Genomic DNA, 20,028 nt, shown 5'->3' with positions numbered 1-20,028 from the left:
ATTACGCTAAGTGAAACAAGTCAGAAAAAAATATTATATGATCTCACTTACATGTGCAATCTATTTTTTTTTTTTTGAGAGAGAGAGAACGTGTGCGCGCACGTGCGAGGGTGAGGTGGGCAGGTGTTGGGAAGAAGGAGAGGGAGAGAGACACTCTTAAGCAGGCTCCACGCTCAGTGCAGAACCCAATGCATGGCTCAATCTCACGACCCCAAGATCATGACCTGAGCTGAACCCAGAAGTTGGACACTTAACTGACTGAGCCACCCCTATATGTGGAATTTAAACAAAACAAAAAACCACCCAAGCTCATAGATAGAAAGAATAGATCGGTGATTGCCTGAGATGAGGAGTGGGTGAAATGGGTAAAAAAGGTCAAAAGGTACTAATTTCCAGTTATAAAATGAATAAGCCATGGGGATGTAATAATGTATTGCATGGTGACCATAGTTAATAATACTGTATTTCATATTTGAAAGTAGCTAGGAGAATAAATCTTGAAAGTTCTCATTAGAAGAAAAAGACTTTTGTAACTATATGTAGTTATGGATGTTAGTTAACTGGACTTACTGTGGTGATCATTTTGCAATATATACAAATACTGAATTATCATGTTTTATACCTGAAACTAATATATTATGTCAATTATTCCTTAATTTAAAAAAAGACCATGAAAAAATTTAATGGCCAGGTCTGGCTCATTTAAATACAATATAATATTTGCTAGTAGGGCTGGAATCCAACGGTCTCCAAATTAAAAAATACTCAATTAGTGTATTTTTCAGGCACACAAATTGTACTCTTCCAATGGATAATATTTCAAGTTGAAAACTGACCACTACCAAAAATCTAAGAACTGACTTTTTATTTCCTGCAGCTAGTGACAAGTTCACAAAACAAAGTACCTTAATGCTCACTCTTCTCCTCACTGTACAGATTATAGCTCTAATTCCTTCAAAAGGCTAAAGTCTGTACTCCTTAAGGATTAACAAAACGGAGGGGCGCCTGGGTGGCTCAGTCCTTAAGTGTCTGCCTTGGGCTCAGATCATGATCCCAGGGTCCTGGGATCGAGCCCCGCATGGGCTCCCTGCTCAGCGGGGAGCCTGCTTCTCCTGCTCCCACTCCCCCTGGTTGTGTTTCTTCTCTCGCTCTGTCTCTCTCTGTCAAATAAATAAAATCTTAAAAAAAAAGGATTAATAAAAGGAAATACTTTCTAAACTAACGCAATCATGTTACATTCATTTCAATCCTTAGAAATATAGTTCAGAAGGCCCGAATATATACCAAAAAAACCTGACTTTAATGGAAAACAGTTAAGCAAGAGTCATGGTTTTTATTTTTTTTATGATTTTATTTATTTATTTGAGAGAGGAGGAAGAGTGAGCATGAGAGAGAGAGAGGGAGAGAGCAGCAGTGGGAAGAGAAGCAGAGAGAAGGAGAAGCAGATTCCCTGCTGAGCAGGGAGCCCGATGTGGGGCAACCCCGAGATCATGACCTGAGCTGAAGGCAGATGCTTAACCAACTGAGCCACTCAGGCACCCCAAGGGCCATGGTTCTTCAACCTGACATCAGCTCTTTACCAAAAGGAGTCCAACAAACAGTTCCAAACTAACTAATCAATCAAACAATGTAACTCCAGACCTCAATGGCTCCAAATGCTCTGACTCAATCTCTCGCTCCTCAAGCCTTCCTGGAAACCAGGAGTTAAAATATAAGCTATCATAAACTCATTCTTTTCTTTTTTTTTTTAAGATTTTATTTATTTGAGAGAGAAAGAATGAGTGAGAGTGCACATGAGAGAGGGGAGGGTCAGAGGAAGAAGCAGAGTCCCTGCTGAGCAGGGAGGCGGATTCGGGACTTGATCCCGGGACTCCAGGACCATGACCTGAGCCGAAGGCAGTCGTTTAACCAACTGAGCCACCAAGGCGTCCCAAATTCATTCTTTTCTAAAACCTTCAGGTGCTTAACTCTTTAAAATCTCTAAAGATATCCTTTCATCTTAATTTCACAATGACCTTGCACCTCATAGCTAATAACATTATAATATTAGCAATAGCTAACATTTATTGAGTAGTTACAACATGCTAGGCACTGTGCTGAGTGCTTAATGTTCTTTATCTGATCTAAAACTCACAATAAGGTCAGTACTATTATTCACTTCCATATTACAGATGAGAAAAGAAGCTTAGGGGAGCCTGGATGGCCCAGTCAGTTAAGCATCTGCCTTTGGCCCACGTCATGGTACTGGGGTCCTGCGATCAAGCCCCACGTTGGGCTCTCTGCTGAGCAGAGGTCTGCTTCTCTTTCTCTCTGCGCCCCTCTCCCCCGCCCATGCTCTCTTTCTCTCAAGTAAATAAAAATCTTTAAAAAATAAAAAAGGAAAGAAAAGCCTAGAAAAGTTAAATATTTTAAATATCTCTACTGCTCTCAAAGTCCCAAACCCTTAGGTATTCCTTCCAATTTTTCCAATTTGATACCCATTATTAAAAGGGAAAGGTGCTAGGGGCACCTGGGTGGCTCAGTTGGTTAAGCGACTGCCTTCGGCTCAGGTCATGATCCTGGAGTCCCTGGATCGAGTCCCACGTTGGGCTCCCTGCTCGGCAGGGAGCCTGCTTCTCCCTCTAATCCTCCCCCCTCTCATGTACTCTCTCTCTTTCTCGCTCTCTCAAATAAATAAATCTTTAAAAAAAAAGGGGGGGGGGAAGGTGCTGGATGCCTGGGTGGCTCAGTTAAGCATCTGCCTTCGGCTCTGGTCATGATCCCAGGGTTCTGGGATTGAGCCCCGCATCGGGCTCCCTGCTCGGCAGGAAGCCTGTTTCTCCCTCTCCCACTCCCCCTGCTTGTGTTCCCTCTCTCTCTGTGTCTCTCTCTGTCACTCTTTCAAATAAATAAAATCTTAAAAAAAAGTCTTAGAAAGAGCTAATGTTTAAACACAAATTGGTGGGCCTGAACCCCAGAGTTTCTGATTTGGGGGACTGGGATGGCCCCTGATATTTCAATTTCTAACACGTTCCCAGATGCTGCTGCTGCTGGTACAGGGACTACTGCTTTATAAAAAGGCAAAAGGAAGTAATCCCCTCTCACCTTAGCTATCATTTTCTCATGTGAAAACACTTCTCTACAGAGTACTTCTAACAAGAGAGACACTTAGGACTTAAAAAAACCTCCAGGGTGTGAAAGCTAAAAGACTTCTTTTTTTCCCCCACTTCACAAAGGCCCCAATATCACCAGTGACATTAAGACAGTGGAAATCCAAAAGAGGAAAATTAAGAACAGAATGACTGTAAAATTCTGCTCAAGGGCCTGTGGTCACCATCCACATTTTACTTCTTCAGCCTAAAAGTGTTTCCTTTGGGTGTCCTAGGGCAAGAGAAACGCCAAAAGAAAAAGGAGGTAGATTGTTTTATAATACTAAAAAAATCGAGGACAGGTTCTAAAAATATCACAGAATTTTGCCCTATGAACAGAAAATCTCAAAATGCTCAAAATCCTTCTGCCTCTTTTTTGTCACACTATCCTCCATCTCAAAAGAGCTATTCCTCTTACGCAAGACTGACCCAAAGTCTATCCTTTCTCAAGGAGCTTAAATATTGATTACGTCAATGTCATGTAGGACGAATGACTTCAGGCATAGGATTTGTTAAAAATGTCTCCTCAGCCTGCCAGGGAAGCTTCTTACTTGGGTGGGTGCTGTCAACCATGACTAAACTGTACCAAGAGAAATATACTTTAAAATATTAATACAGCATGGCACCTTCCTGATGCTAATCCTTCCAGGTCCATCCCAATGGCACAACTGGGAAATTAACCAAAGAGAAAAGCAATCTTCCCTCTGCTCTCTACTTTCAGATGCTCCTCCTCTACAGCTCTGCCATGCACAGACTCATTCTATACATATATACAGAGATAGAACATGCACACACACACAAATAACTCTCGGCAGGAACCAAAAATCAAAGCCTAACCCCAGTTTTGAAGTGAGCAAGTCCAATTTCCTTCTTTGTAGCCCTTGACACATGCTGGCTGGGAGCCGTCTGGATTTCTTTCTGCCTTGTTCCTGCACCAGAAGCTCTGCACTGCAGGTCAGGGGATGATAAGGAAATGAACAGTGTAATTTCCAAGGCCTCTGAACACAACCCTGTCAGCAGCTCTGGAGGCGGGTTACTCAAGCATGGCTTGAAGAGTGAAAACCACAGAGAGGAGGGCTCAGCCAGCCAGCAGTGGCAGGATCTCAGCTGTGTATGTTACTGCCACCTCCAGCCTTTTGAAAGCCCAAGCCCTGCTGCCTCCCTGGATGAGCTCTGCTGGTAAAAGCTCTTATACCCAAATGGCAAAAATACAAGTTCGCACTGGGGGAGGAAGATTAAGAACTGGGACTTAGATTTTCCATGCACTCTTGTGTAGAAACAAAAAGCATTTAGTGCTCTTCCAGCATACACGAGATTGCACAGGCTGGCAAACCCACAATAACATCTATCCAACATACCCAACCCCACATCAGGGATATGGCCAGAAAGGAAACTCAATTTATATGAAATGTGAAATTCAATAGGCTACATCAAGATCTTTTAAAGCCAATTTTCGGTCTCTCCCCTTCTCCAATCCCCACTATAAATATCAGGACCTTTAGAACCCATTACCAGCATGAAAATTTCCCAAACCAGGTTTGGATCTTCTGAGTACAGTACTCAAAATCTTAGCCAACATGTTTATCTATTTATACTGGGCTTCCTGTATAGGTGTAATGTGGTTATATTTCAGCCCATTATTGCCTAGGGGAGACTGAGACATATTTTAACTTAAATCATGTTTTTCTCTCTTTCTAATATTTGTTGAATGCTTCCTACTGAATGCCACACACTGTTCAAAGTGTTTTATATGCATTAACTAATTTAATCTCATAACAACCCAATGTAGGAACTATTATTTTTCTCATTTCGCAGTTGAAAAAACTGCGTTAGAGTAGTTAAGTAACTTGCTCAAGATCACTCAGTTAATAAGTGGCAAAGCTGTGGACCGCCTGGGTGGCTCAGTTGTTGAGCGTCTGCCTTTGGCTCAGGTCATGATCTCAGGGTCCTGGGATCTAGCCCCGCGTCGAGCTCCCTGCTCCGCGGGAAGCCTGCTTCTCCCTCTCTCACTCCCCTGCTTGTGTTCCCTCTCTCGCTGTGTCTCTGTCAAATAAATAAATAAAATCTTAAAAAAATAAATAAATAAGTGGCAAAGCTGCGATAGAGACCAGGTAGTCTGGCTCCAGAGTTTATACTCTTAACCACTAAGTTATAGATAAAAGTTGATGTGAAATTTAAGTTTAGAAAGAAAGCTAGTGTTTTATGTCAGAAGTGGTTCCCAATTCTCACCTTAAAAAGAAAATCTGTCATGGTTTTCAAATGTTAAAGTATATAGCAATCATCTCGAGAGACTTCTGGCAGATTTTTGGGCCCCCACTCCTAAAACTTACTTAGCAGAACTGGCGTAGGGTCAAGAATCTGCATTTTGACACTCAGGTGATGTGATACACATGGTTTTATGGGCCACACTTTTAGGGACTCTACTGTAGATGGTAAACTGTAAGGTCCAAAGAGCAGGAAACTTCTCTGTTTTATTCACTAGTACATACCAAGCACCAAGCACAATACCTGGAATCTAAAATGCACTCAATTGTCAACTATATCTCAATTACATTTTTATTTTTTTAAATATTTATTTGAGAGAGAGAATGAGAGAGAGAGAGTACATGAGAGGGGAGAGGGTCAGAGGGAGAAGCAGACTCCCCACTCAGCAGGGAGCCTGATGCGGGATTCGATCCCGAGACTCCAGAATCATAACCTGAGCCGAAGGCAGTTGCTTAACCAACTGAGCCACCCAGGCACCCAATTACATTTTTTAAATAAAAATAAATAAAATGCACTCAGTTAATGTACTGAATAAATGGTATTCAACAGTATATATCATGTCTTTATAAAACAGTTAATACCCACAATACATTTAAGGTCTGCCTACTAGTGATACGTCCAAGAAGCAACAGGGTTTTTTCTCTTACTACAATTGCAAAGAAATGGCAATGTCTCGATGATTACAATGGAAATCCGAATGCAATATTCCAGAAAACACACACACACACACACACACACACACACACACAACCAAGCTCAAAGTAGCTGTTTAAAAGTAACTTTTCCTCATATTTAACAGGATGATAGGATAGGTTTAACACCAGCTGTAAATAGTTCTTTGCAAACATCTTCATCATACCAAGGAAACCTAAACTCAAGGATCCTTTGTTTATTAAGCATCTACACTGTTAAAATCAGTATGAAACACAATGAAAACAGTTTCAAGAGTATCTGAGAACTTACATCCAATGTTTCTAAGGTAGTTTTTTGAATGGGAAAATAGAGAATCCCTCATAACAGCTGAAGACTTTTTAAATACCCCAGAATAACAATATGCCATAAGAACTTAGACACCAAAAACCTGGTGTCTAAGCCTGACTTTGCTACTACCTGTGAAAGCCTAGGCAAGTCACATGACCTCCCTGGTCTTCGCTTCTTCTTCCATAAAATGAGGAGATTGGACAAGATAATTTTTCTGTGGGCCCTCCTTGAATTACAACACCCAGATGGAAAACAGAGCTACTGAAGAAAAAATAAATTAAGCTCAGGCTCTGTTGCATCTCTGTCCCACATAAATATCAATTTCTTTTTAATTTTTTCCATGTAGGAAAATGCTTGAGGGCATTTGGCTTCAGGAAGCATGGCTGACTGCTATGCCATCAATAGCTGAGAAGGAACAGCTAGTGAAGGAGGAGGCTTTAAGAGAGAAAGCCTTGAATCAGAAGGAAAAAAAGACCTGACCTTGATTGGGCAATGAGGGATTTAACACGAGAGAACTGAGCTGGAAGGCATAAACTAGGGCAGGAAAACAAAACCAAGGGCAAAGGAAGATGCTCTTAGAACACAGGATATGATAGCAAGCATGATCAGAAGGGGAAAGAGCAAAGAGCACACTTAATGGTGGGTTTTTTTTTTCTTTTTTTGTATCCTAAAGTAAGGGGGGAAGTGGTAATATATGTCGCAGTCTGAGAGTAGCAGAAGCTGAGACCCAAAACAGGAGTGCAGACTCTTCCTACCTTGCAAGATCAAAAACAGCAGCTAAAGAGGCCAGGGGAGCTTCTGGTTGCAAACCTCTAGATCCTTTAGCCACTAGAGCCTACTGGTTACTTTATATGATTTGAAAAAATGAGTCTCACCTTAAATTCCTGGTTTAAGCCCTGATTCTGACAAGAGTCTGTACTGCAGGACAGACTCAGCACAGATACATCACTGCCTTCTGTAGTTTGTAAATTCTTTTTTTTCTTGCCTGTCAGAGTGGCAATGCAAGCACTAAACTCTAAGCTTGGAACATTCAGGCAGGAACCCTTCCTCCCCTTCCATCCCTAACTTAACAATCTATCAATCAAACCAAAGGCAAGGGAACAGGCAGGAGCCGAAAGGCTCTGTCTTGTTTATTCCCCAACATTCCCTCCCCCATCTCTTTAGCTGGCAGGAAGTATGAGCAGGAGTGTTCAGTAACAATTCAGGGCAGCAGCAGTTGCTAAGAGCCATTCTGGTCTCTCCTAGAACTCTGGGAAACAGCACAGTGAGCCCTTCCAGAGAAAGGTGTGGTGGAGCCTAAGCGGGATCTCATGAAGGGAAATCCACATTCTTGGCTAATAGGAAATTCCCTCAGCCACAGCCTGAGATACTTACCTTGAAGAGAAAGAAGGTCCTGAGGTGGATAATTTGAATACTCAAATCGCCCTCATTAGCTAGGTAGACACGTGACAATTCTACCCTACTCCACAAACTCTTATTTGTCTTCTCCCCTGTTTCCAAGGTGGTGAGGGGTGGGGAGGGTAGGCGGACATGGTTAGGGGGAGACATCAGTCAAGACACTTCCCAAATTTTATGAGTTTTCTTTTTTCATGATAGCTCCCAGCTCAGGGTATATAATTCCCAGATTATATCAAAACATGTTTTGCTGTTTTAGTTCTGTTGGTTGTCCCCACATAGAAGGAACATTCCAAACCAATTAAGGCATAGGCAAGCCCATATCTCAGAGAGAAAATCTTAAAAGTTTTCAAAGACTTAGCATATAAGCTATAATCCTTATCATCACGGAGCCCCTATTATACTCTAAACCCTGGAGTCCTTGTTTCCCAAAAGCTGATCTGCTGTAAGATTCCTAGCCTTCTTTTCCCTTAAGTCTTCCCCTCCTCCCATTCTAGAAAACACTCTCCCTGCACAGTGTTTTCATCTCCTAGCAACTTCCTAACATTTATTTAAATAATTATTTCAATGATCAAAGGCTTTATGGAAAAGCACCCCCAGAACCAGACTGTTCAAAAGGGTTGAGGGAATAGGAAAAGGAACTGAGAAACCAGGTTTTGGCTTACAGTAACATCAAACTGCACAGCAACTTTCTGCTTCTAAAAGTACCTCCCAGCAATTTTATCTTTCTTCCAAAAACTGAAGCAGTCTCTCTCCCTTTTCTCTCTCATTCCATTGCCCCACTGTCAGTCTCCTTGGGAGACAAGGCTTATATACCACAGCTACATTATGAAGAGGCAAACCTCCCTGGCACCAAGGTGCTTTCTTAGCTGAACACACTGCATCTTTCAGCCCAATTATAATCTGAAGGGCAACCACCCAACTGGTCACTGGACCTCTAAGAGAAAACAGGTTCCACTTGCTACTCTGTTGGAGACTATCATGGACATTTAGACTTAAATCCAGCATGAAGCTCAGCATCATTAATCCTTTCACCTGCAGATGACTACTGGGCCTACAAGACTGCGACATGAGTCAAGAGTTCTAAACAGAAAGGAAAATGAAGTCCACTCTCAGAAGTGGCCACTTTTCAGTGTGCCTGGGTGGCTCAGTCAGTTGGGCGTCTGCCTTCGGCTCAGGTCATGATCCCAGTGTCCTGGGATAGAGCCCCGCATCGGGGTTCCTGCTCGGTGGTGAGCCTGCTTCTCCTTCCCTGTCATTCCCCCTGCTTGTGCATGCATGGGTGCACGTGCACGCTCTGTCAAATAAATAAATAAATCTTTTTCCAAAAAAGTGGCCACTTTTCAGCACAGGAAGTACAGTGATTATGAACATGGATATATAGCAAGAGTTTATTGCAGCCAGATGTAGGGAACAGTCTAATGGGCCTGGAACAGAAGTAAGAACTCCTGGTACTCCTAGGCCTCTTTAAAACAGTATTATCCATCTGCACCCCAGAGAAAATGGTAAATCACAGCCAGCACAGGACGAGCCATGCCAGTAGCCAGCTGGAACTTGATGCTGCTGAGGTGGACTATAGCATCTGTCACCTAAACACAGGCAGTTTCTCTCTGGCAGCTGCCACTGGTGAAAGGGAATGAACCATTGTGTTATTAGTGGAAGAAAATTCACAGCCCTGTTACCAGGGAAGCCCAGATGTTGCTATGAGTTACAGATGTGCCGGAGGCAAAGACCAAAATACCTACAGCAAAGACAGCACAGCCTACCACTGGAATCCAGGCACGGAGAGGGCACCACCACACAAACATACACATGCAGCCTCTATTTATTAACACTTACATATGGAAATAGGTATTCCCTGTTGCAGCTGATGTAATTACAGAGAAACCAATTTATACTGCATCTGCTGGGATCAGCTGAAAGCACAGGGTGAGCAAAACACAGCGGAAAAATCAAGACCCAGTGAAGAGCTCATCACCAGGCCAGCCGCTCTGCAGGAAATTGTAAGCTGCTAAAGTTTAAGGCAGCCTGAGCTGACCCTAGACTCACACCTACTCTGCTCTAGCCCTGCAACCTCTATTTCCTGAGACATGAACTAAGATCATCTTCCCAGAGGAGGAGAGCCCCTCCTGGGGCTGCAAGCACCTGTCCTTTCAACTCAAGCAGAAGGTAAGGTATCATTACACGGTTTGGCAGCTATTAAACCACCAGGACACTTTGATTACCAATATTTGAGGGAGATACTTGGCCAAGAACTATACCTTTAATGACCAAAGAATCTCTTTCAAGGCCAAACATGCATAGCCACAACGCTAACTTGTAAGGCCTGATGATTAAGTACCTCTTAGTACAGACAGTACCTCTTGCTCCCTTAGTTACCTGCCCCTTTGCTCCTTGGTAGCCACCAATAGAACACTTGGTAGATATCATACCATGAAACTTATTTAACCTTTTCTCTTCCAGAAACCCAGCAGCACCATTTATTCCATTAAAAAGAACACTCAACCGAAAGCCTATCATCAACTTATAAAGTTTATCAATGACTCTGAGGATGAAATACCAGCAAGCTGGGGACCACATACAGGTTGATGCCAGTCTCCAGCAAGAAGTGTCTGAGGGTGGGACAAGGACGAGGTGGAAGGTTCTCAACTTGACTTAAGAGAAAATTCATTCTACCAAGTAGCTGCCCCCAACAACAGATAGTCTCCAAAATGGCCAGGCCTGCTGTTAATGAATCTGTAGAGAATCCCCTAATTTGGAACAAAACCACATTATCATTACCAGCTGCTCTGACCTTGTAATTGGTCATTACCCACAAGCTAATGAGCCTCCCACAGAGTGCACAAAGCATTTGGTGGTCAGTCCAGGGCAGTTCTGACTGGCAGTAGGCAGCCAGATCTGGCCACCTCTTACCTTTTCAGACTTGACTTTCTTTAGCGGGCGACACTCATTCTCCCCTTCCTCTGGCTCCGGTTTAGCTCCCAAAGGATTGAGCGCTGCCCCAGGCTCAATAGCTATACTCCCAAGTGGCTCCACAGCTCCTGTATCCACCCCTGCACTTCCATCATACTGACCACCCCGTCCTCCCAAGGGAACTGGCTGGAGGACCCCAGGATCCTTTTCTGAACAAGTCCCCACTCCTTCGCTTCTCTCCTTCTTGCTCTTAGATGAGCTGTTCTCCTTCTCCTTTTTGGAGCCGGCTACACTGCGGGATGCCTTAGCCGCCTTCTCTGAGCCCTTGGGAGCAATAGCAGCAACCAGGCTTCCTGCATTGGCACCATCTCCTGAGCGTCCCTGCACCTCTTTCTTGCTAGCTGCCCCCTCACTTGGAGTGAACAGGGAAGTCCCTGGAGTGGGTTTGCTAGTGTCTTTGCCACTCTTATTCCTTTTGGATTTTGATTTGCCTTCCTTCCCTTGAGGACCTGGCACTGGGGTCACAAACTTGATGTTGTCTGGTAGTGTGGCCACAGCATTGGGAGCCGGTATCCCCACCTCCTTTGAGCCTGACATTTCCAGTTTCTGCTGGTCCTTTTCCAGATCGGCGTCCAGGTCAATGATGAGATTCCCTACTCCAATGTCCCATTCATCCCCACTGTCGTATGTCTCAACCGGGTTTGCATCCACTCCTTTCCCTCCGGAGGCTCCACTGCTCAAGGACATCTTAGAGTCAACGTCCCACCTCAAGATTCAAGGCTCTTCCTTGCCCCCAGCTTTCCTATTTTCAGCTTCAGCTATGTTCTCAGACCTGCCACATTGGTCAGTACATGCCCAGTGGACAACATCATTGCTGGAAAAAGAAAATTTAAAGAGCTGTTAAAGGAAACAATACAGGCAAGGAGACAGCCTGAAATAAACTCCCACACAAAACAGACTGTTCCTAGGGGGCTATCACATCACAATGGACAAGACAAACAGGTTCAATTGTATTTCTAACCAAGTCACATTGGACCAGGGAAAAGTTAATTCCCGCTCCATCTCCCCAGGGGAGAGTACAGTATTTCCAAATGCCCGGGGATTCTGTATAAGTCTTAACTAGGAATCCTCTAGAGTTAGTTTCCCATTCCCCAAAGACTTATTTCTACTACCACTGCCAGCTGGCAATCCTCAATCAATACAGGCCCTGGCACATAACAGATTCAAGCTCTAGCACAACTTTACTCAAACCCCCTTTCTCCTTCTTCTTGAATTATCAGAGACTCAGAACATGGACTTGCAAAGGCTTCAAAAGCCCTCTATTAACAGGGCCTATCCCTACCAACAATAATAAGGATGCCTTGTCATTCTACTGTTTTGGGGGGGGGGGGATCTTATTTTGGATAAGAATGAAAGAGAAAAAGCAAGCAGAACTAGGAAAAATATAACATTAGGATAGAGGACAAATACTGTAACTAAAGGACACAATCCTCAGAGAGGACTCAGTTAATCAGCTTAATTTCAGTTAAGTAAGCCTTATTCAACTCAAGGTTTCAAATTATGTCTGAAAAGAGTAATGCAATATAGCCTTTCCCACGTCCCACTAAAATATCTATGAAGACACACGCACATAAACACACACAAAAAAATTTTACCCTGACTGAACACTACTAAAACCCAACAGCAGAGTGTGAAATAATTCTTCACATTTTTACATAAGATTGGTGGCATAGTATTGACAAATACCAAGGCCTCACCACATGAAACAGAGATTGGCTAAAAAAGGGGGGTTGGGGGAAGGAGACAATTTATAACACGCCAGTCTCCCGGCTCATGAGACTTTGGGAGTGTCCATCTAGAAAACCTGGCAGCCAACAAATACCATCTAGGTATTACTTTATGACAAAGCGAAAGAGTTCTGTTCTTGCTCACTCCCCTGTCTACCATCTTTCTATATCCATTTAGAAAAGAACGCTCATAACAGAGCAAAAAGCAAACAGAGACAAGACCAACTGTACTTTTTCACCTACTCTCAAGACAGTATCAAAGAACCAGGGTGCAGTTACAAGAGAAGACATCATCCCAAGATAGCAGAGTTGTCCCAAGGAAATGCTTGCTAGGAACTGGGATTTAAGAGAGAAAGGTGTGCACACTGATTTGCCATTTAGCTGTAGATATGAGAAGAAAATATATCCTTTACACAAGTAGAGAGCTTAGTACCATTAGGAACAACTATTGCGGGCGCCTGGGTGGCTCAGGTAGTTAAGCGACTGCCTTCGGCTCAGGTCATGGTCCTGGGGTCCCAGGATTGAGTCCCGCATCAGGCTCCCTCGCTCAGCAGGGAGTCTGCTTCTCCCTCTGACCCTCCCCCCTCTCATGTGCTCGCTCTCTCTCTCTCATTCTCTCTCTCAAATAAATAAATAAAATCTTTAAAAAAAAAAAAAGGAACAACTATTGCTGGCATCGAGTCTACAGAGACCTTACTTCATAAAAGGAAGAGCAAATGGGGGGAGCATGATGTAGGAACTATGAAAAAATGCCACCCACAAGGTAAAGGAAACATTATCCCTGAAGTCAGAGAAATGACATCTCTGAAAATATCTAGAATTGTATTTATTTATTTTAAAGATTTATTTTATTTATTTGAGAGAGACAGAGAGAGCATGAGTGGGGGGCCAGGAGGGAGAAGCAGACTCCCTAAGCAGGAAACCCAACACAGGGCTCAATCCCAGGATCCTGGGATCATGATATGAGCTGAAGGCAGACGTTTAACCAACTGAGCTACCCAGGCGCCCCAAATATCTAGAATTTTAAAGAAATTTTTGTTGAAATGTTTGGAATTCTCAATACCACCTAAGAAGACTTGGCCTCCAGTAAATATTAGTACAGCACATCTTTGTTCATTCATTCAAAAAAAATTGTATTTATTACCTACTATGTGCTAGGTGATGGGAATAAAGCAGTGAATAAGTGAATAAGGCAGTGGAAAATGGTACTGGAAATAATTCTATTATGAGGGACAGTGAGCATTTCTAGAAAAGGGAATGCCAACTGAATCTGCACTATAGTGCATTAAACCATAGTTCTTTCCAACACATAATTTATTACCTCTGCAATCTGCAACTGTGTGGCAAGGCTTAGAACATAACACATTCACATTCACTTAAGACCCACCCACTTTCCTCCCAAGCTGTACTATCAGTATGTAATTTAACCATTAAAACAACCCTATGTTTGTTTAACCTTGGAAAAACAAAACTTTCAAAAAACTTTCCTCTAAAAAACAAAACAAACAAATATAAGCTTCCTCTAGAAAACAGGACTGTGATGGAAGAGAGACTCTGGGGGAAAGAACATAAAGTACATAAAAATGATAGTGCTCAGAGAGCTTATGACAGTTCTCACTTAGTATACTATACGGGCTGACCTGTCATAGGGAGCAGGATAAACGACGTATGCCAGTAAGGAAGAGATAGCATTAAGAAGAAAACAGGCAGAAATGAAAGGATATGAACTTAGACAAAAGGATATGAGGATATGACATTTTTTAAAAAGGAAGAAGGAAACAAAAAATGCACTACCTATTAAAATTCACACAGAAGTCAAAAAAGCACAGAACTGAAACTGTGGGAAATGATTCAGTAAACTACAAGAAAACTTGAGATATTTTTCTAGAACATGAAGAAAAAGGACAGCAAAAAGAAAATTAGAGAAATTGAGGGAGATATACCATTTAATAGCACTGAAAAGAAAACTGAGAAAACTAGAACAGGAGGAAAGCAACCCATTTAAGACATAATAAATGAATAATATCTTGAGCTGAAAAAGATCCTGCATGCAGATTAAAAAGGTTTACTACTCTTTCAGCAAAATCAATTTAAAAAGCCAAACTTGCACACATTCTGGCAAAATTCTATTACAAGGACAAAATTTGGACCAACCTCAGACTGCTCTGCAATATCAAATGTTAAAAAAGAATGAAAAATCTACAGAATTTTGAAGAAAAAGGTTGTTACTCAAGTCTTACAGTCAAGTTGTCATCATGTATAAAAGTAACAGGGGCACCTGGGTAGCTCAGTCAGTTGGGCATCCAACTCTAGGTTTTGGCTCAGATCATGACCTCAGAGTTGTGGAATGGAGCCTGCGTCAGGCGCTCAGTACAGAGTCTGTTTGTCCCTCTCCCTTTGTTCCTCCCCCAGGTCCGCCCCCCCCAGCTCTCACGTACACTTTCTCTCACTCTCAAATAAATACTTTTTAAAAAAGATAAGATTTTCAGTTATGTAAAAACATGTACATATCTATCTTCTTAAAAAACTATCTGAAGCCCTAACATCAGTTCAGTAGCATAAATGTGAATAATTCTTGTAAACACAAATACCAACTGAATTTTATAATCTGAAGAGTAAACTGGATGCAGATATTAAAAATTATTCCTGAAGGGCACCTGGGTGGCTCAGTCGGTTAAGCGACTGCCTTCGGCTCAGGTCATGATCCTGGAGTCCCGGGATCGAGTCCCGCATCGGGCTTCCTGCTCAGCAGGGAGTCTGCTTCTCCCTCTGACCCTCCCCCCTCTCATGTGCTCTCTCTCTCAAATAAATAAACAAAAATCTTAAAAAAAAAATTATTCCTGGGCGCCTGGGTGGCTCAGTCGGTTAAGCGACTGCCTTCGGCTCAGGTCATGATCCTGGAGTCCCGGGATCGAGTCCTGCATCGGGCTCCCTGCTCAGCAGGGAGTCTGCTTCTCCCTCTGACCCTCCCCCCTCTCATGTGCTCTCTCTCTCAAATAAATAAATAAAAATCTTAAAAAAAAATTATTCCTGGGCGCCTGGGTGGCTCAGTCGGTTAAGCGACTGCCTTCGGCTCAGGTCATGATCCTGGAGTCCCGGGATCGAGTCCCGCATCGGGCTTCCTGTTCAGCAGGGAGTCTGCTTCTCCCTCTGACCCTCTTCCCTCTCATGCTCTCTCTCATTCTCTCTCTCGCAAATAAATAAATAAAATCTTAAAAAATTATTCCTGGGGGCGCCTGGGTGGCTCAGTTCGCTGGGCAACTGCCTTCGGCTCAGGTCATGATCCTGGAGTCCCGGGATCGAGTCCCACATCGGGCTCCCTGCTCAGCAGGGAGTCTGCTTCTCCCTCTGACCCTCTTCCTTCTCGTGCTCTCTGGCTCTCATTCTCTCTCTCTCAAATAAATAAATAAAATCTTTAAAAAAAAAAATTATTCCTGAAAAGATCTGAGGTAAAATCAATGCCTATAATAATGTAGAACCCAAAGTTCAGCCTTAACACTAGTAAGGAAAGATACTTCCTCAAACTCCTCTTGTCCCAATTTTATATGTCCTGGCAAATTGTTTTGTTTTTCTCTAGTCAACAAAATATATTGCCATTACTTTTTTTTTAAAATGTGATTCTTCTCAAAGGGAAGCTGGAGAAGAAAACTGAACATCTGGTGGTCTGTGCTCATTTCCAGGTTCTACATTTTAAGTGATATTCATTAAATAAAAGGATGTCCAGAAGAGTATACTGAAAGATCAAAAAGCCATTTTTCATAAGAGCAAAGGTCTTACAAATTGGTATTCCTTAGTCTGGAAAGGAAACTACTGAAGGGAGACAGGTTGGTGAATTTCAAATATCTGACGGTTAAAATGTAGAATAGAGAAACTTATCCTGTGATGCTGAGGGTAGAAACAGAACCAATGAATAGAAGTTACAGAATGACAGATGTTTTTGGACGCCTGGATGGCTCAGTCAGTTAAGTGCCTGCCTTCAGCTCAGGTCATGATCCCACAGTGCTGGGATCAAGTCCCACATCAGGCTCCTTGCTCAGCGGGAGCCTGCTGCTCCCTCTGCCTGTCTCACCCCCTGCTTGTGTGCACGCTCTCTCTGACAAATACATAAAATCTTTAAAAAAAAAAAGAATGACAGATGTTTTAACTCAGGAAGAAATTCAATAACCTGAGATTTCCAACAATAGCCCACAACGCTTAATGAAGCCATATCTTTATCACTGAAAGTACTGAACAGATGGGGCACCTGGGTGGCTCAGTCGTTAAGTGTCTGCCTTTGGCTCAGATCATGATCCTAGGGTCCTGGGATTGAGCCCCTCAATGGGCTCCCTGCTCAGCGGGAAGCCTGCTTTTCCCTCTCCCACTCCCCCTGCTTGTGTTCCCTCTCTCGCTCTATCAAATAAATAAAATCTTAAAAAAAAAAAGTACTGAGCAGAAAAAGCATAATCATCTGTCAAGCAAATTACATAAAGAATTCCTCTGTGTGTGGTAGGGGAGTAGTCTGGACCATGTCTAGGGCCTTTTTCAAATCTATAATTCTATTAATGTATCTATCAAAAAGTGCTTTCCTTCCTAGAAAACCACCCAGAATTTCTGTACCAGGATGCAAACAAAGAAAACATATCCTGAGGATGATCTTTAGTAGTCCCAATGTTCTTTTGAGAGTCACTGTCCTATTTTTGAGGGTATTAAGAGTTTTCATAAGTACTACTTTTAACCAGGTGACTTTTCAGAAATCCAGTTTTCCAAACCCTGCAGGCTTCACAGTAACTTTGGTGGTACATTTCCAAAGATAAACTGTAAAATTGCCAAGGATTCTTTAATCAGCCTGACTGCAGCAGCCAAACCACTTCCCATATGCTCCCTACAGCATCCCTGGCTTTAGACTGCTAATAATTCTCTGACAGGTCATTGCAGAGATGTTTAACCACAGGAGGGAGGGCAACTAACATGCTTGCTGGAAATGAAAAGCACTGACCTCTCGCTTCCATGGCAGAGAAAGTGCAGAATCAGGAGAACCAATACCTTACAGAGACCACAAGGCACTTTCAACTTGCAAGAGCTTCTGCAAATATTTTCCTCTCTCTTCTCTCCTTCTGCCTAATTGTACCGCACTTCCTTATTTAGGACCACAATTCACCAGACTCTGGAATTACTTGTCCGTACCATTTATTATTTGTTCCTGCACCTGATCACCAACAACTCCTCTCTGCGCCAATATAGCTAAGGGACAAAGGTCATGATAATCACTCCCCATATCCTGTACCTATTACAATAAAAGTTCAAATCCCAGTTTCCTCTCTGGAACCCAATTCTATCTCTCAGACTCCCAGCCCACAGACTAGTTTGTAATCACATATTTTGGGTCATTATATACTTTTTAAGGCACATGCCATAGATCACACTACTTTCCTACCTCAGCAATGAATAAGGACTTCAAGATGGCTAAGAATGAGAGAGAGTCTTCATGTGAGGTTCCCCCCACCCCCCAGAGGACATAAGCAGCAAATGACCCTACTGATGTTCAAACATAATAAGAACAGTACTTCTCCCTAGAGGACTATAAAGAGAGAGTATCTCTTTAACTGCCAACTACCCACAGATAATCTGGTCTAAGTAGCAAATAGTCCAATGTTCTCCTGTAAATTTATCTGTCCACCCCTCTTCTTACGGGTTTTGGATCAATCTTCTTATAGGCTTTGGCCTGAGTGACAGCTGTATGTGAGTGTGTATAATCTGCTTGGGACCATAGAAGTCATACACTTTTTTTTTTTTTAAAGATTTTTTATTTATTTATTTGTCAGAGAGAGAGAGAGAAAGATCACAAGCAGGCAGACAGGTAGGCAGAGGGAGAGGGAGAAGCAGGCCGAGCAGGGAGCCCGATGCGGGGCTCGATGCCAGGACCCTGGGATCATGATCTGAGCCGAAGGCAGATGCTTAACTGACTGAGCCACCCAGGCGCCCCAAGTCATAGACACTTAAATGTGAAGGTGATCTGTCTGGCTAGGTAGTTCCCTCCAAAGGCTGTATGGTCAAAAAAAAAAAAGGAAAAAAAAATGCTATACCCAATTTTAAGAAGATAGCATGGTGTAGAAAAAAGAACACTGAACTTAGAATCAAGATATGATTTCTGAGGGCGCCTGGGTGGCTCAGTTGGTTAAGCGACTGCCTTCGGCTCAGGTCATGATCCTGGAGTCCAAGGATCGAGTCCCGCATCGGGCTCCCTGCTCAGCAGGGAGTCTGCTTCTCCCCCTGACCCTCTTCCCTCTCGTGCTATCTCTCATTCTCTCTCTCTCAAATAAATAAATAAAATCTTTAAAAAAAAAAAAAGATACGATTTCTGGGGCACCTGGCTGGCTCAATCAGAACATGTAACTCTTGGGGCGCCTGGTGGCTCAGTTGGTTAAGCGACTGCCTTCGGCTCAGGTCATGATCCCAGGGTCCTGGGATCGAGCCCCGCATCGGGCTCCCTGCTCGGCGGGAAGCCTGCTTCTCCCTCTCCCACTCCCCCTGCTTGTGTTCCCTCTCTCGCTGTCTCTCTCTCTCTCTCTGTCAATTAAATAAATAAAAAATTAAAAAAAAAAAAAAGAACATGTAACTCTTGATCTTGGGGTTGTGAATCTGAGCCCCACATTGAGATTACTTAAAAAAAAATAAACTTAAAAAAAGAGTGATTTCTGGGGCGCCTGGGTGGCTCAGTTGGTTAAGCAACTGCCTTCAGCTCGGGTCATGATCCTGGAGGCCGGGGATAGAGTCCTGCATCAGGCTCCCTTAGCAGGGAGTCTGCTTCTCCCTCTGACCCTCCCCCCTCTCATGTGATCTCTCTCATTCTCTCTCTCAAATAAATAAATAAAATCTTAAAAAAAAAAGTGATTTCTGGGAGCACCTGGTTGACTCAGTCAGTAAAGCATGCAACTCTACTTTTTCTTTCTAAAAGATTTATTTATTTATTTGAGAGAGTGTGTGGGGGTGGGGAGGGGGTGGATTTTAAGCAGATTGCACATTGAGCTTGGAGCCTGACTTCGGGCTCAATCTCGCAATCCTGAGATCGGGACCTGAGATGAAACCAAGAGTTGGATGTTTAACTAACTATGCCACCAAGCACCCCATTTTTTTTTTAAGATTTATTTACCGGAGCACCTGGGTGGCTCAGCTGGTTGAACATGGGACTCTTGATTTTGGCTCAGGTCATGTGCTATCACGGGTCGTGAGATCGAGCCCCCAGTGGGCTCCATGCTAGGCGGGGAGTCTTGAGATTCTCTCTCCCTCTGCCCATTCCCCCCGCCGCACACGTGCTCTCACTCTAAAATAAATCAATCTTTTAAGAGAGAGAGAGAGCACAAGCACATGGTGGGGGAGGGAAAGAGGGAGAGGGAAAGCAAGAATCTCAAGCAGACTCCCCGCTAAGCACAGAGCCAGAGGTGGGGCCTGACCTCAAAACCCTGAGATCACGACCTCAGCCAAAATCAAGTCAGAAGCTTAACTGACTGAGCCACCCAGGTGCCCCCTAGAGCATGCTACTCTTGATTTCAGGGTCATGAGTTCGGGCCCCATGTTGAGTG

The 20,028-nt window shown here is 43.2% G+C and overlaps 1 protein-coding gene across 6 annotated transcripts in view; it reads right to left on the bottom strand.

The window, feature by feature from the left end:
* ZNF609 (zinc finger protein 609) overlaps positions 1 to 20,028 on the bottom strand; it is a 252,841-nt gene that overhangs the window by 210,849 nt on the left and 21,964 nt on the right. For 5 of the 6 annotated variants that reach the window (XR_015768569.1, XR_015768566.1, XR_015768568.1 and 2 more), the window contains exon 2: positions 10,683 to 11,556. Coding sequence is in view for 2 of the 6 variants with exons in the window: in XM_028100152.2 (XP_027955953.1) it covers positions 10,683 to 11,429 (747 nt within the window). In the remaining 4 variants the exon portion in view is untranslated. The remainder of the gene's footprint in view (positions 1 to 10,682; positions 11,557 to 20,028) is intronic. The other variant, XM_028100154.2, reaches the window with a different exon arrangement.

The sequence above is a fragment of the Eumetopias jubatus genome, unplaced genomic scaffold, assembly GCF_037043125.1.
Source record: "Eumetopias jubatus isolate StellerSeaLion01/CBP00866 unplaced genomic scaffold, mEumJub1_p1.0 scaffold_7, whole genome shotgun sequence".
NCBI lineage: Eukaryota > Metazoa > Chordata > Mammalia > Carnivora > Otariidae > Eumetopias > Eumetopias jubatus.
This window is presented reverse-complemented; position numbering and strand designations above follow the sequence as displayed.